The sequence below is a fragment of the Stegodyphus dumicola genome, chromosome 5 (assembly GCF_044657685.1).
Source record: "Stegodyphus dumicola isolate Sdum_Otavi_A_Nest chromosome 5, ASM4465768v1".
NCBI classification, from domain to species: domain Eukaryota; kingdom Metazoa; phylum Arthropoda; class Arachnida; order Araneae; family Eresidae; genus Stegodyphus; species Stegodyphus dumicola.
Window position 1 is genome coordinate 171,128,958 of NC_140772.1, and position 18,592 is coordinate 171,147,549.

An 18,592-nucleotide genomic window follows, 5' to 3' on the forward strand; every position below is an offset into this window, starting at 1 on the left:
TAAATAGAAGTTCCAATAAACCCTGCATATACTGTAAGGTTTGCAGGATGGATTACCAGTCTTACTACACGCTATTACAAATCTCAAATGGATTAGGAAAAATTTTGCAGAAAGAGAGGAAATGGTTCAAAAGGTTTAGAGAGGGATGCAAACTTGAACTGCTCATAATTTTTACAATTCCAGAATCAAGAACTATTTATTTTCATCAATTTTTTCTTACAGCTGGGAGTCTGTTTAATTCATATAACAGGTTGCAGAATTAAATCAAAAAATGAGCTTTGGATGTGCAACTGATGCATCCATTTTACATTGCTTTACATTTAGGTTTCCCCCCCACACACTCTATGACAAATTATCATATTCAGAAGTGATTTATCAGTTTTAAATGAAGAAAAAAATTGACATTTTACCATCTGCAGAAGTCATTGGGTTTGTCTTCCAAATTATTTCCTAAGTTATTACAAAAATGGATTTATTTGACAGTATCACACAGTCACCTAAATATATAGTCTCCCTCTTGGGTACATTTGAAAATGAAGCAGCGATTATGCTAAATGTACAGTATTCACAGACTGCTCCTGAATTGCTCCAAAGAACTATAAATCACAGACCTACAACATCTACAACATGGCATAGCTGCAGTTCCAGAATAAGAAACATATTAATTCTAGTTTACGAAGGCAGAGTGTTTCATCCTCAACAAAGCTATTGTTTTTTGGGTCTAACTGTGATTTTAGTTCAGAATTTGGGGGAAAAGATTCTTTTTCAGTTGCAAATGGTGCTATAGCAGAAGCATTTCCTCACATTTCAGTACTTCAACCTTAAAGACTGTTATCTTGCCCAACTGTCCACACAACTTTATTTCCTATGTCTCAAACAGTTCTTCCAAGAGTGGGCAATTTTTATCCAGGAAATTCCAATCCCTGCAACCACTAATATGTTTTGAGCTTCACACCCTACTCTTCATCATGAGATAAATGAGACTACAGAGTTGCCATTCTTTTAGAATTCATTATGCAGTCAGTGATTATTAATGAATCAAATTTGTTACTTGCTTAGTTTATTTACCAGGTAACTAAAAACGTTTCTGACATTTTTCATGTCCCATTTGATGAAGTGCTTGCAGGGAGGAAATGAAGTGACTCGTACAAGGTTAAAGCGATGAAGGCTAAGTGTAACCATTGATTTGCACTAATACAGACATACTACACACAGCAATTACAGCTCATCCAGCATGAAGGAGAAATGGAGGTATTGAAGTAACTTGCTCATGGTTGTTTATTGCATGACATTAAAGTGGGTTTGTTAGAAGTTGCATCAAGTTGTCGAATGTGTTCGGCATTTGGAAAAAGTGCAGTGAACAAACCCACCCAGAAGTTCAGATTGGGAAATCTAAGTATTACAGGTGAAACCACAAGGGGTAAACAAAAGATGTTGGAAAATGAGGCTATGAAGACAGCAGAGAAACGTATAATAAACTTGCCAAATGCCTTCAAGTTCACCATCAATAAGTCAAACTTTACCTATACTGAATACTGAAGGTGTACTAGCTGAACTAGTGAGTACCCCACACAATGTCAGCAACCAAAAAGAAAAAATGAGTGAGTCTGCTTGTTGTTGCAGTCTTGGTATCACAGCATACCTATATTTGGTCAAGTGTTCATGACAAAGTGGATCCAGTATGACATGCCACAAATTTATTATCATTATGTGACTCTATACCTCACACTCAAGACTACTTCTGCATCCAAGATCGTACACTGTGGAGTAGTCTTTTTATCTGGCAGACAAGTTGCTAAGTCTTGCATTAGATGCTACCACACTACTGCACACCATCTCTGCGAACCTTTACTCATAAGGAGTTGCAATGCATACGTCATGCATAGCAGCAGAAGCCATCATTAAGTTAATTGCAAAGGAATTCTGTACTCTAACACAAATGCCACATATAGTGAGGAAAACCAGATACCATTCAGCAATTTGGTTGGGAGTCACTGTACCCTCCACCTAACTCACCAAACCTAGCACTTATGGATTACTACTTTTTCCATCCCATGAAATCATTCAACAATGATGCAAATCTGTGGCACAAAATCAAATTTCTTTCTGTCCATGATCCCCGAGTTTTATTACCAAGACATTGTACACCTGCTTGTTTTTAAATTGACACTACTGATAGCCACCTCTAGTTTGGTCTATCAGCTACAGTGCCACCATATTTGTAAAGGAAGTAATCATGATACTGGGGGGGGGGGAATAGTTCCGAAAGTTACTATCAACAAATTTCAGTGCAACACCACTTTAACGTAGCAAACGAATCGCAGAAGAAATTTTAGGGAACAACAGCACTTTACTCAATAAAAGCACTTCTTCAGCACCTTCTGGAAGAGGTCTGAAAAATGCCAGTCAAGGCTGTATTAGAGTGCTTGAGCTATATTATGATACCTTTGCATCGTAACATTACAGAAGAGTTTTCCTGTTAGAACAGTGGTTCTTAACCGGGGGTGCGGGAATGTATTTTTGGGGGTGCGGGAGAAGCCCCTACCTAACCATAAAAATTATTAAATATCATTCATTAAATTTCTTATAATAAAAGATTTGAAATCTGCAGTAGTGTCCCCAATACTAAAGCTCATAAAAATTGGTAGCACTTAGCTCACTTATCGGCAAAAGACACAAGAAAGAGCCGGTGCCGATGGGCGTATACGCTACACTACGAAAAGGCATGGAACGCTACAAATGAACGCGAACAGGCAGCCAGGTGACGGCGAAAAGAAAAAAAAACTTTGTGGGAATACAAGCATGACCTTCGAGAAACCTCGATACAAGCGGAGAACGTTATCCCAGCTTGCGCATGAGCTGAGTTCCACATGTGCTACTCCAATGAAATCTACGGATTCACAGATTTGTATCTGCATCTACTGCGACTGTGTTAGGTAGAGTCAACTATTGTGTCTGCGACATGTGTATTGTGTATTCTGACTTGTTCAGAAACCTCTTGAGACTAATAGATTCTTAATTGCCTGTTCAAGCCGAATAGAATTCAGTGATATTACAAATGTAAGAACATTATATCTATTATATTACATTATTTCTAAATAAATCGATTATAGTGAAGCCCACTATGTCAAAAAAAAAAAAAAAAAAAAAAAAAAAAAAAAAAAAAAAAACAATGGAACGATAAGTATGCTGGTTATGGATTTACCTGCGCAACCGAAAAAGATGGCATGCAACGACCGCAATGCATCTTGTGTTCCAAAATATTTTTAAACAGCAATCTCAAACCATCAAAGTTATTAGAGCATTTCAACAATGTGCATGGTGGCGAAAAAGCGCATAGCATGAACAGCTTGAAGTCAAAGAAGGCTCGGTTTGATACCAGTGGAACTATCCTAAAATTGTGTCGACCAGCAATTCAAAAACCTTTATTAGAAGCGTCATATCAAGTGGCACATGATCGCTGAAGAGTTGATTAAACCTTCTGCTTTAATTATTGCTAAAACAGTTTTAGATTCGGAAGCACATAAAAAAATCCAACAGATTCCATTACCGAATGATATTATACGATCGCGAATACAAGATCTCGGTGAAGATATTTTAATGCAAGTAATTGAAGACATAAAAATCAGTCCACTAAAAATAAGCATGCAACTGGATGAGTCAACTGATGTTGATAATTGAAACAAACTTTTGGTATTTGTCAGGTATGTGAAGGAAAAAAAGGTGATAGAAGAATTTCTATTTTGTGAACCACTGGAGGTGAATACAAGAGGAATTGATATTTTCAATCGCATCAAAGATTTTTTTACCAAATATCAATTACCTATGAATGTGATTGGCTCAATATGCACTGATGGAGCCCCAGCAATGTTAGGCAAAAATTCAGGATTTTTTCACACATGAAAAGAGAATTACCGGAAGTTATAATAACGCATTGCATGTTGATTCGTCACGCACTTGCGTCGAAAGCATTGCCAGAAAGTTTAAAACAACATCTAACTACAGCAGTAAATATAGTAAAATACATCCGACGACGAGCGCTTAATCATCGCATTTTTCGTGCATTTTGCGAAGAAATCGGTGCTGATCATAACCGTGTTCCTATATCACACCAAAATACGATGGTTATCTAAAGGTCGCATGCTTAACAGAGTTTTTGAATTGGGTGAGGAAATTATTCAATTACTGACTAGTCAAAATTGTTATTTAGTAAAAGATTTTGAGAGTTATGATGCAATGCTGAGGCTGGCCTGTGTAACAGACATATTTAGCCATTTAAATGAATTGAATCTATCAATGCAAGAATTTGGTAATAAATATATTAATATCTAGTGAAAAATTATCTTATCGCAAAATGAGAAATTTGGATACGTCGAGTAGAAAAGGGGAATTTTGCAAACTTTCCCTTGCTTGATTCTGTTATTGCGAAAAATGAAAAGAATACAATTATACCCGCATTGTAATACATTTGAGACGATTGAGAGAATCATTCAATGGATATTTTTCTACCGGAAATATTACCAAAACTCAGAGATGGAAACTGGATCCATTTCTATTTGACTTAAATTTGATGGATGATAGTGATCTGAAAAAAGATCAACTTATTGAAATGCGAGCAAGTGGACATGTTCAAATGGAATTCGAACAATTAGAATTGCAACAATTCTGGTGTTCACAGTTACAATGTTATCCAGAATTGGTGAACGGAGCACTGCAGTTATTCTTACCCTTTGTTACCACCTGCTTGTGCAAAATGGGATTTTCATCGTTTTTGCATATAAAATCTAAAGCGAGAAATCGCTTAAATGCAAGTGGTGACTTACGCATATGTCTTTCAAAAAAGAACCTCGCTTTGCCAGTATAATAATGTAAAAACAACAACAGACTAGTCATTAATAAAAATAATATTGTTTTGTATTTATATAAAATGTACAATGTTTTTCTATAAACAATAAGTTTCGCAAAAAATGTATTTTTCTAGACTAAAAAAATTAAAACTCAATTTTCAATGGGGTGTGGGAGATATATTTTCAGATTCAATGGGGTGCGTCTCGCTAGAAAGGTTAAGAAACATTGTGTTAGAATAATGTTTTCAAAAAAAAAGAAAGATCTGCTGGTTAGAATAATGTTTTCAAAAAAAGAAAGATCTGCTGATGAAATCTGTTGTGCAGCCATACCAAACAGGGACGTTTGGTGAATACAATAGTATTTCCTACACTGCATGGAAATATTCAAATGCCTAAATTCAAAAACTGTGAGTGTTGAAAGTCCCATTTAAGACAGTCAAGCATCGCCAACATTTATTCTGGTGAGGAATGTCACAGCAAATGCCACCCATTTATTATAACCATCATGTTTTAATTCCTGCATGTGGGTTATCTTGTATGTGTAGAAGTGAAGAATGCCATAGCACTGAAAGATTCCAATCCAACTGTCACACTATTCTAGACACTGGTAACCAATGGTCCTATGGGTGCTGTCAACGACTGCAGTCGCCATATCAACTGTCTGTTCTGACAATGTTTTATACCACCTACCAAAACAAACTGCTAAAGATCTTGTTTCTTCAAACTTCTGAATCATGCCTTGCAATGAATTATTTGACAGAAGGTATTTATGTAGATTGTTACAATTTCTAAATTCAGGAAGAACTAAGGTTGCATACGATTCTTGAAGATAAAATAACTTTACAAGTAATGTGTGCTGAGGTAAAAGGAGACATTGAATAACTAATGTTGCTGTCATTTATGTAACCAAGCATTTGCATTTTAAAATTTCACCTATGTTTCATGAAAATTTTCAGCTGTGTAGACTAGAACAGTGTCATATTTTCCCTTACCAGTAACTTTTTTTAATAAATTCTTTTCCACATTTTGTCATTATTCTCTCTGTCAAATTTGGTGACACTCCATCTGATACAGAGCTCCAGATAGCTCCAAGTAGTACACCCTGTCCCCAAAAAACTCTATCAGGGTTAGTAGCCACATTTTAGGTAAAAAAATAAGCAACTATAAGCACGCTTTCAAGCACATTTTAAGGAAAAAAATAAGCACCCGTCTAATTACATTGTACACGACTGCAAAACCTTAAAAGAAAAATTAGACTTGTAATTTAAAATATGAGAAATTCAGTATTTATTAAGAGAGAAAGAGCATTACTCAACCATGAAAAACAATTACTTTTTTAAAATTTTAAACAACAGTTCAATTTACAGAACTAGTTTACAATGAAAGGGAAAAAATTATGCAGAACTAACTACATTACAAGATTTAATGGTGAAATTGCAGTTCAAAATAGAGAAAATAAATAATAATAAGCCATATTTATTATATCCGCTTGGTACCTAATAATAAATACAATTTATTTTTTCACTCATATTAATGTTTAAATAATTTAACTTAAATCAAAATTTTGAAAGTTTTCTAAATTTTTATCATATAACAATTTTCCCTTAATAGATATTGCTGGCAAAGTAATTAAACTAAAAATAAATAACAAGAGGAACATTTCTGAAATCAGAAGACGGGAAATTGCTTCACGCAGTCATCCTTTAACAGTAAAAGCCTATAACTAGCCCGCATACCAGAAAATTACTGAATATCTGAAAATTCCAGATAGTTGAGAGTAACTGGAAAAAGAGGAGCCTAGGGGGGAGGGCATAGATTGTAGCCGTTCTTTAGATTTTTCAGCTAAATTACTGTATTTGACGGCATATAAGACGCACCCTTATTTAGACGGCCACACACAAGGAAAAAAAGTTTCAATAGCGTGGTTTCTTTTAGATCTCACGTTTCGTAAAAGCCAAATAAATAATTATTGAATGCAATTACCTTCACGTATAAGACGCAGGTAACTTTTTTGAAACCAAATTTAGGAAAAAAAGTGGGTCTTATATGCCGTCAAATACGGTATGCTTTTGACATTTCGATATGTGCATCATATAAAAATGGCCCAACGGAACTGAAAAATATTCTGCTTAGCAAGCATAGTAAAACTCTTTTAAGTGCTCGTAAACAAATCTCAGACTAAACAGAAAAATTAATTATCTCCGCAAAATATCACAAATCTAATAGCGCAATACATGCACTGTATTTCTTCCATACCTGATATAACGCAATCGAAATCAACAGCTGCCGGTATTCGACGAATAAAGAACTAAATAAAGGAAAAGAAAGACTTACAATCTGGGGTGTTTTTCATTCTAATTTTGAACAGACTGCGTAAAAATTCTGGAATAGAACTTTTAGTCCTATTAAATTAAGATTGGAAAGTGACTAAAAAAAAGAAATGTTGCTTGTTTGTCTGCGAACTGTAATGGCTTCAATATTCGAGATTTTGTGGAGAAAATGGAGGACCTCCCATCTTTTGTACCGTAAAATAAATTGGGGGAAAAAATTAAAATAAATAAATAAATAAAAATATAATAATAATAAATCATTTTGACTATTCTGATTACTTTCACTTTATTTAAGCCATTCCGAATATTACTTTAAACCACATTTACCCATTTTTGAAGTTTATATATACTTCAGCAGTTACTGCAACTATATTATTATAAATATCCACACATATGCTCATAATATAAGCATAACAATCATAATAAATGGGAATATGAACTGATCACATGGAACGAGAATGCAAATTATTAAAATCTTGATAAATCTAAGCATGTGTAGTCTTGGGTGGGAGGAAAAGAATACGGAATGTACCAGAATTTTCTACCACTTTCACAATTTTGTGACCAATAGAATGACGTGCACCTGTCTGTACTTGCGCGCACCAAAGTTTATGTTAATGCACAGAAAGGGGAAGAGCTATTTTTAGGAGTATGATTCACCATCTGACGTTCTATATAAAGGAAGAAAAGAAAAGTTGTTTATTTAGCTTCAACTTTGGTACGGGGAAAAAATGCATATCAATTTAAAAAAAAAAAAAAAAAAAAAGAGAAAAAGTAAGCACCTATAAGGGTTCTTATATTTTATTTTCAAATATAAGGACTTATAAGCACTTGTAAGGACTGCTGCAAAACTTGCCTGTAATTTAGAAATAAATGTACCTCTAGAAAAAATATTGTGCAGAAAACTGAATTTCTCTATGTTTCTGTTATATAAATACAATATATTTAGATGATTTTCATGGAATTAAAGCTGTTTTGGCAGACATATGTGCCATACATGCATTTAAATAACAAGAACATTACATACTGTCAAATAAAAAACAATGTAAATTTTACTAACCTAAATTCAGAGATGCCAAGGTATTGGTGCATTTCCATTCCTTTTCATGGGTGGCAGCTTTATTATCATCCATCACTAAAGGGACCCAACCTCCAAATACAAGCATTCGATGCCCAATTAATGTTGCAGAATGTAAACTCCGAGGAAGAGGTGAAAGACCTTGAACAACTGGTTTTGACCAACTCATTGTTTCTAGATAGTATAAAAAGTATGAACTTAAAAAACTAAAAACCTTTGATATAATATCACTTAAATAAATTCATACTACATAATAAGTATACTTGCATATAATGCAGTAACCTGGCACTTTTGATATCAATTTATTCTTGATAGCTGAACTGAGAACCTGAAGCACTTTTACAGGGTTAGTGCACATTTCTGCCAATGAAAATTAAATACTTTAAAAAGACCTTAAAGGACCATTAATGAAAAAAATTAAGGTTATTCAAAAACAAAGGAGATGGTGAAGGAAATAATTGCTATTATAGAGCTAGACTAGTTGTTTAAAGATATTAGAACAAATATGGACATGATTAAAATATTTGCTCCTAAATTCCTAAGTCAACTACTTTAGGAGAAGCTTCTTACTATAAGAGGGGGGAAAACATGCTAGTGAATACCTGCCAACTTTGTACTAATAAAAATCACATTTTTTTAACACATTCAAAGTAGTTAACTTTGCTTTTATTAGAAAGGAATCAGAAAATCCAGCTTTGTAATACTTATTATCCACTTTATATTTGACAAACAAGATATTCTCAAGAAAGTGTGTTGTTACAGCAGAAGTTAGTCTTTTTTTGGATGAGACAAAAATGTGCTCACATTCCATACTGCTATAAGGCATGGCTAGTATAGCTTTCAGAACTCAGTGATCCTGTCCTATTTAGGAATTCCTACTACAGTACACTTTCCTATAAAATCAACCAAAGCATTCATACCAACATCTTTAGACTGTAACACATTCCTCCCAATACAGGGTAGGGTCGTAAATCTTTTTTGCAATTCATTCCTCACTATATCATTGTTCTATTTTTTTTTTATGTGAGAAAAAATGGGAATTTATACAAATATATCAGACACTATTAAAAGAAAAATTATTTAATTTTAAATTAAAAATTTCTGCCAGATGTAATATTTCACTTTTTCAGTGAAAAATTTCTGATGTTGTAATTACATGCAGTTTAAAAATTATGTCAAACAGATGCAAAAAAATTCTTTTCTTTCATATTTTAACTTTTTTAGCAAGTCTTTAATACAAATTTCAATACACAAATCACCTCCTTTCTGATTTTCCAAATGGTGATAGGGAATTTCTGTCAAGTCTTAAAACTGATTATTATTACTGAAGGCTTGACAAATCTGGCATGTCCTTCCCACAATATCTTAAGCATTTTCCTCAGAATGTGAATCTTCAGTGATGCAGACTGTACTTGCATATTTAATTCTTCAAAGTCAGAAACATTTGATAGTAAAAAAAAAGTTTTACAAACGCGAGATGAAAAAATGAATAACATTCTTTTATTGAGAAAAATGTATTCCTCCCTTCAGTTTGGTTTTCTAGGGAACAGAGCCTTTTCAATCCTTTACCAAGAGACAGCCAACTCGCGTGCACATACCCGTTATTATTTTTCTCATACGAAGCTGTTAAAAGTTTTTTTAACTCTCTTTTCATTTAGGACTTTCTTTAACCCACTGATGTACCATTTATACAGGAACTGCATTAAAACAGCATTTATTATCGACATTAGCATAATTCATTGTTTTAGTCTAAATTTTCATTAACTTTCATTGATTAAGATAATAATTTAATCCTTAAGGTAACTAAGAAAACAAAACATTTGAAACAATAAAGTTATAAAAATCATATATATCTCAAAACTGGATAAATGCAGTTATGCCATTTGGGTTAAGTAATAGACTACATTCGTTAAAATTCGATCTATGTTTATTGGTAATGTAGCAGTTGCATTTTCTGCTGCTTAATTTATAAGGTGACATGGGCAACCTGTAATAATTAATTCTTCTAGGTATTTTTCAGAAAAGTACCGAATCTTATCGACAAGCAGTCATATCTAGTGCATTATCTGCACAGAAAGAAACAGTTTGATGAAGGAATACTTAACTTACTCAAATTATTAATAATTATCATTGAAATATTCTGACCTGTTGAATCACTAACTAAATTAGGTGGTTATAAGTACAAAAGAGTACTTTTTTTTTTTATTCTTTACCTTATTAAAATAACTTTCAAGAATTGGATACAACTTATAATCACTTTCATTGCTTTCATCAACAGAGCAGAAGGTAGATTTTTGTAAAATATTAATAGGCCTTTTTGATAAATGTTTGCTATATTGGTAAGAATGGCAGAAGTTTTTGATCAACTACTATTTCTTTGCTAGATCTAAATCGGGAAACATTTTACTTCACAAACGACTGCAGCATTCAGCACACTACTGTGATGATCTGCAGCATTCAGTTATTGGGTTCAATCAAAAATGGAGTAAACTGACATTTTGTTGAATAACAATAACTTCAAAATTAACAGATTTTCGAAAAAAAATCACAGACTTTGTGATTTTTATTCAAATTTTCAACATATATATATATTTTTCTTTTTTTTTTTTATGCTTTACAATATTACATTTTCAACATAAGATATGATAAAAATCACATCCACATAAGTAGCAATCAACATAAGTATTTCACTTGCATCAGGGTTGCCACTCAAACAGGAGAATGAAATTCCCTGACTTTTCCAGGTGTGTTTCAAGAAAATTCCAGTCTATCCACGTAATGTACGTTGGCTGTGCTAAGAGGTAAATTAATTATGGTATTACTTGTATTGTGTAGCAAATTCACTTAATTATTCAATAAATCCCAGAGGACATTTATTCTTAATTATTCTTGGTATACTTTGTTTGATAATTTTGTTTAGTTTTCCACTTAAGAAACTTAATAAAATTTAAGATATATATATTGGATAACAAATGTATGTTTTATTTAATTATTACTCATGATCATCACCAGTTTAACACGAGGCTAATCCGGTCCTTATAAATCACAACGCAATGCTAAATAGTTAGGTTAGATTTTAGGCAAATTTAATTTGCGTGAGGTATGTTCTTAAAAGGCACCTTAACACTTGAAAACACAAATATAATTATAATAGTTGTTGTTTTCTCCACTGAAGATTGAGATTAGAATCTTCCCAATCTGGAATAAAATAAGGCTTTTTTTGCAGACATTCTGCAGCTAAACGAAAGAAAGAAATCTATTTTAATAAATTGAAGTATTTTATATTTATTTCGCAGCATACATAAGGAAAAAATATGTGCATTAAATTTTGTGATGGTATGTCATCATACTGCTATAATTAATTTCAGGATTATGCTAGAGAAAATTTCCTGAAATTTGGAAATATTATTTACTAATAATAAATAAATTTAGAGGAAAGAAGCAACATTAAATTATATGAATAACATAAAAATAATTACTTAAAAATTGAATTAGAATAATCAACGATATTTTAGGGAATATAGTTATATTACATGGCTAGCCTAGATGACTGATTACTATTTTTTTATTTTACTGCAAAGTGGCAAGGTATTTATTAAAAAGAAAAAAAAAAAAAAGGTTTAAAAAGATTTTGCGGTAAAATTCTAGTATACGGTAAGGCTTTGGCACGATTTTGAAAATTGCCGTCAAGACCAAAATGACCCGTTTACTGCGCATCAAGATGTCGCCAAATCCCATTATTATCTAACCAAAGAACGTCTATGTAAAGAAGAAAAGGTTCCATACAAGTAAAATGCTATTACGCCGCTAGAATGCGGAGGGAAAATTTGCCAAGGGATTTGGCGACCAGAATTTCCCTCTCCGCGATGTGTACAGGAAATTGAGAAACACGTGTTAAGAAGAAACGCTTTTTGACAAAAAGAAAACTACGAAAATCCGTTTTTAAATTATTGCGAAAAAATCCAAGAAGAAACGTTTTATCAAAGGACGTTTCTTCTTGGATTTTTCGCAATAATTTTAAAAACGGATTTTTGTAGTTTGTTTTTCCCCTGAAAATAACTAATCCATGAATTAATTTATTTGCGCCAAAAAATATTTTCTTTTCCATTAGAGTTTAACCACTTGCGGCTAAGACTAAACTTCACGGTTGCGGTGCCGTGCGCTACAATATAACAAGCCGTAAAGTGTCTCATTTACGCCGCTCCGCATCTGCGAGTGCAATCCAGAGCTGTAACTCGAGAAATAAACAATCTTGTTGTTACGCGTCGTGCGCACCACGTTATTTTCATTTTTGCGATAAATGCTTATCGACGTGGTGTTCACGTCGCTCGCGGTTTGAGACAAAAGCATCTTGACGTGCGTGGCACGTCTTTTTAAGCGCAAGTGGTTAAAGAAATTTTAAACGATATTCATTTTATGAACTCTTGATAACGTGACCTTCGAACTTCGACACCGGTTTCGAGCTTTGGCAACAGATATATCAGACATGCACAGCTGTTTTCCCTCTATGATGGAACGGAGCCACAGCCACGTCTGTTGCAGAGAGGTTTTCCTTCTTTACAATACATATTCTTTGATTCTAACCTCCATGGTACCGTATACTAGGATTAAACCCATTTTGTTTTATACGAGAACAGGTACTTTCTTTAGTTCATGCATTGCACATGCGATTCTCGAGAATATTGGAAACCACAAGTTGCGGGAAAGTTGCTTTGCCTTTCTAAAAGACAATCAAATTGGAGCTGCGAAAATTGGCTCTATGCCAGCTACCCGAATGACACTCACGTGATACATAATTCGCCAAAAAAGTTACCTCTTCCGACGTCGGCGCAAAAATCGCTTTTTTTGGCGGGATCGTTGTATGAACTTCCCTGACTTTTCCAGATTTTGACAAAAATACTTAAATTCCCTGACATTTCCCTGAATATTTTGGTCAATTTTCGAATTCCCTGACTTTTCCCGGTTCTCCAGGTTTTCCAGGTAGCGTGGCAACCCTGTTGCATGATTCTTTTAATACAAAATTAAAATAATAATAAACCTTGTGCCAACATTTGACACTACTTGATATATTTAGCAATTGCAAATTCATATCACATTTCTCAGTTTGACAAAAGGTTGGAAATAAAATTGCCAAATATGAAGGTCAGATACTTGAATAACAAGAAAGTGAACTGATAGACGCTTTAATTTTATATAATTTTATTACAACATCAGAACTTTTAATTACGTTGTAACAATATTAATTTTTTTTGAAAACCGCAAAATTCGCAAAAAAAATTCAAATATTGACAAATCTGGCCATGCACAGTAAAAGGAAGAAGAAATGATGAAATGATCTAACAGTTCTTCTCTAACTAGACAGAATGGATTTGTCTATTTACATGGTAACAATGGTAATCCCAAAAAATGACAGGGTTACCATACTTTTCCATGTAATCTGGCAGTAGACGAAATAAAATTCTTATTAAAAACGTGCCTCCTCCCAAAAAAAAAAAAAAAAAAAAAAAAAAAAAAAAAAAAAATTGCCTATCAATCACCTTTAATAGAACATCTTTACAAATTCCTAAAAATAATCTAAGTGTAAAATCATAAAGCTACAGAGGATTTAGTAAAAGTTGGTACCTATGTCAGTGTTTTACATTATGATATTCAATCAGCATACTGAAATGAAGAACTGGTGTAAAAAAACATACATGAATAAAGTAAATGCAAAGTTCGTACACATTTCTGCACACAGAAATTAAGTACTTTTAAGGACCATTAATAAAAAAACATTAAGGACCTACAAGCAAATGGCAATAAAGAAAACAAAGGGAAGATAAACATGTTAAGAAAAAGATTCTAGTATCAGAAGTAAAACATCCAAATATCATGTTTTCTTTTTGTCACATTTTCTAGAATCGTAGGTCTATAAATCTTGCCTTCAAATCTAAAAGAAAAATTACCCCTGCCAATTCTGTAACAGCAAAAAGCCACAAATATTTTGGAAAATAAATCAGACAAGGAAAAAATGTAAAATTAATTTTATAGAGAAAACTGATACATATTCTGAGACAATTACATGGAAAAAACTATTACCATGAAAAAATTAAAAAGACATTTTTAATTACATAGCTGCTTTTGCTAAGAACTGTTCGTAAGCCTTGTTTATTTAAATGTACCTTGTTTATTTTTCAGACTCAAAATATAGTATAATATGTTGCCAAAATGGAACTTAATAGTATGACAGCAAAAAATAAAAATGTTTTATTTCAATGTTATTTTCTAAATATAACTGCAATATATTACCTTTATTTTAATGAAATTTATCAATGTTATAATGTATTGAAAAAATTGTTGACAAATTCTCAAATCTCGGAATTAAAAATTTTCTATAGAAACTAATCTCAAAATCGCCAAAATGTTGTTAAGTCGCCTAATTTAGAAGTGTTTAATAAAAGAATTCACATTCCCAAAAGTTGTTTAAGAGCTCTTCATTAGAAAAAATTAAATAATTTTGAAATGCTTATGTTTCTTGCTCAGAAACTCAAGTACTCCACCATTTATATTAGAAACAGGAACAAATTATTACCCATGAACCTATTCAAAAGATAACCATAGTTATCAGTGAATTGCCAAAAATATTCCTCCAAAATGCTAATTCACACTCAAAATAGCAGTCTTAAAATCAAGTCTTAAAATCAGACAGAAATTTCAGATGATTAAATTAAGGATCTTCTGCCGATTTTCAACGAAATTATGGACTTTTACGGACCAAAAATTGATTCAAAAAAACCTAAGGACTTTTAAGGACCCTATAAATGGATTTCTGAAAAAGGTTATTAAAAATTATGCAAGTTTGCAAAGAACTTATACAGACTTGAGAAAGGATCACATGAATGGAACAGTCAACTTAATGAAGCTCACCTAAATAAACGATTGCAACAAACCAAAATGATCATTGTTTGTAAGACAGACAAAATAAGAAAGGTTTTGTATACACTCTTTTTTTTGGGGGGGGGGATCAAAGCAACATGAAGGAAGTGGTTGTTTTTGATGAAACTGAATATGTGTATCGCTCATACACATACAATAAAATGATCAAAAAATCAAGGTCATAGCACCTGTTCACGACTTGCAATCACCCATTGAGGGTTCAAATTAGTAGTTAGTCAAATCGCCTCTGGCTGCAATGCAGGCTTGAATTGGTCAAGGCAAGGAGTGGTACAGGTTTCTAATGTAATCCTGTGACACATTCTACCAGGCATTCATCAGATGTCGCTCCAGATCTGCAATACTATGTGCTTCTCGAATCTATGCTTGATGATTGGTGAAAGGTTTGGTGACCTTGCTGGTCAAGGAAGAGTATCAACCGTACAGAGATAGGCGAGTAGTATGTGGCCTGGCATTATCTTGTTAGAAAATGGCCCCTGACGTGCCATGAAGGGTAATGCAAGCAGGCGCAAGATGGTATCAACATATCGTTGAGCAATTAAAGATGTACTAAGATGACTAAAGATGGCCTGCTGTCATAAGAAATAGCACCCCACACCATCACACCTAGGGTCATGGCTGTATGCCTTTGTAAAACAAAGGCTGATTGGGACCACTGGCTCCGTCCTCTCCAGACATGAACACAGTGGTCATTTGCTTCAAGAGTGAAGAGGGATTCATTGATGAACACACAACGATGCCAGTCTGATGGCAGCCATGATAATCAGCTGCGACACCACTCCAGACGACTCCGTCGATGCTTTGGGGTCAAAGGCAACTGTCTTAGAGGCCTCTGTGAGTGTAACCCTGCCTCAGACAAGCGCCGTGAGATGGTGGACAGTACCATGGGAGATATAGGCGTAGCTGTAGTGCGTTGAATAGTCAACAATGATACCATTGGAGCAGTTTCAGCCTGGCGAACAATCATCCTATCTTGGCTCACATTTGTGATCCTTGGTCTTCCAAAACCTTCATTTTGTTGGCAATTTCCTTGTAGCAAGCATTGCTGCCAACATCTTTGCACAGCAGTGTCTGTAAGCTGCAGGTGGCAGCCTATTGCTCGGTATGACCAAACAGCTTCTTGCAAATCAAGGTCATAGCACCTGTTCACGACTATATGCTATAATGCTACCACTTTCGAAGTCGTTTAGTTGTCTGTAAGGTCTTCGATATCGTCGTAATAGCATCTTTAGTTGCTTCTTTACAGAATTACAATGGCAGCAACAAAAAAAGATAAATTTTCCACCTCTGTTACTGGCTTTGTACTTTGCGCACTACGCACTAGGCCCTGAAATTTTTATCATTTGTTCGATAAAGATGTTTTTGCATACCAAATTTCATCACGTTCACAAATCATCGCATGACGATAACGCCACAAACATGCGTTTTTCAGGCTTTAATAGTTGTGAAAGGATACTCGCATAATTTTTGAGCGCAAGATGGAAAGAAGGATATTTTTTACTTTCATATTATTTATTAACTAATATTTTTTTAAAAAAAGAGCAAGAAATTTAAACAAAACAAGAAACAATTTTCACTATGAGAGTATCAGATTAACAAAAGTGAAGAAAATAAACTCGTAATTAACTTGGCAATTTTTTACAGATTAAGGTTATGCAGTTTTGAAGATCTTTTTTCAATTTTTTTTACCATGTAACTGCCAAGAAAAAGAATTAAGTCTGAGCTCTTACTAATTCATTGTCTTATCTTTCTGGGCTTGACAACAAGGGCAGACATTATCAACTTTGAACAAGCGCTTAGTGACAAGTATGTTGGTCCATGAACGGAATCATAACAATGAAAATACCACATACATTATGGATAGGTTTTGCCATAAGGAGCCACCAGATCATTAAATTTTAATCACGTAGAAAAAGAAAGCTTTTCCCTTGAGAAGTGTTTCGGATTCAACAGCCTCTTATCCTTGGCCACCTTGAAGTCCTGACCTTACGACACTAGACAAGGTAATTTATATCAAATCACCCTACTTCAGCATATATATAGAAGAAGTGATACATGGACTATTATGCTCTACGGGCAAGAGTGCTTGAAGCTTTCCTGCAAGTGACATCATAGCTACCAAATCAGATGAGGCAGGGCCATTAAGCCTATACAGGAATAATGGTGTTGCACATACAGACACTTTGGAGAAATAACATTAAGTTTATTAATGCTAAAATGAAACAACTGCACATGTAAAGTGACTTTCTGTCACACTGTATAATCAAAATAATATATAGTAACAATATAGCTATATATTAAACACACACACAAAAAATGATATTTTATTACCTATATCTAACTGCCACAGATCACCAAGTCTGCACCCACTCATTCCACCATAAACAATTAATCTAGCATGCTTATCATTTTTTCCAGTATAGGCAACTGCAGTATGAGATTCTCTAGGTGGGGGTGGTTGACCACTGTACTGAGGAATATCCCACATCATAGCATTTGAATATGAACGTAATTCTAATGTATACAGATCATTCAGATACCTAAAATATAAATAGGTAATACATATAGATCTGAATTTAAAGACATGAATAATGTACAAATAAGATAAAATAATAAAGCTATAAATAAGATATAAATAAGTGAAAGCTATATTACAACATAAGATTTTTAAAAAAGTACTTATATTGTCCCAAGTAACACTAACTTCAATAATTACATAATCATACAAATAATATCATACATAATCATACAAATGAGCTATTTTCTTAGTAAATCCTGGTACCATCTGGGTGTTCAATAATGCTGATAAATTTGACATTCCTATCTGGGTGTTATTTTTAAAAAATGTAAAAAATACAACTACTCCATTTGACACATAAAACTGAAAAGAATACCAGCAGCACCTTCAAAACAGCCTAATATTATAAATGCATAATTATTAATATATATATATATATATATGTAAAATATTTATAAAATACGATGGCTTTGCTCTTTGCGAACCAGCAACCTTTAATTAATTTTCTGCAATTCAGCATCTCCCCTTAGACCATTCATTACCTTCTAGAACATTCGCGCCTATTACATAACCTCCTCATATAAATGCTGCGTCATAAGTTTTTCTACATTTTTCTAGAAGCTACTCTGTTACATAACCTTTCATATAAATGTTGCGTCATAAGTTCTCCTACACAGATGCCTTCACGCCTTCGTCCTGCTAACGCTTCCGCTATGCTCCTCTTTCTTTGTTAGAACGTTATGACATATTAAAGTTTAGTCATATCCATAGTTCAATTACTGAATAAGTTATTTGATTAACTCCATCTGGAAAAAGTCATTCTGCTCTAAATTAAAAAAGATATGCTTGCTGTTAAAAGTAAAAAGTCCCGAGTCATCATTTTCCT

At 33.5% G+C, this 18,592-nt stretch overlaps 1 protein-coding gene across 2 annotated transcripts in view; it reads right to left on the bottom strand.

The window, feature by feature from the left end:
• The window catches only part of Hcf (Host cell factor), a 188,344-nt gene that overhangs the window by 144,216 nt on the left and 25,536 nt on the right, over window positions 1–18,592 (bottom strand). For both annotated transcript variants that reach the window (XM_035371276.2, XM_035371277.2), the window contains exons 3-4: window positions 17,520–17,728; window positions 8,238–8,429 (exon numbers count right to left, since the gene is read on the bottom strand). In XM_035371276.2, the coding sequence (XP_035227167.1) occupies window positions 8,238–8,429; window positions 17,520–17,728 (401 nt within the window). The remainder of the gene's footprint in view (window positions 1–8,237; window positions 8,430–17,519; window positions 17,729–18,592) is intronic.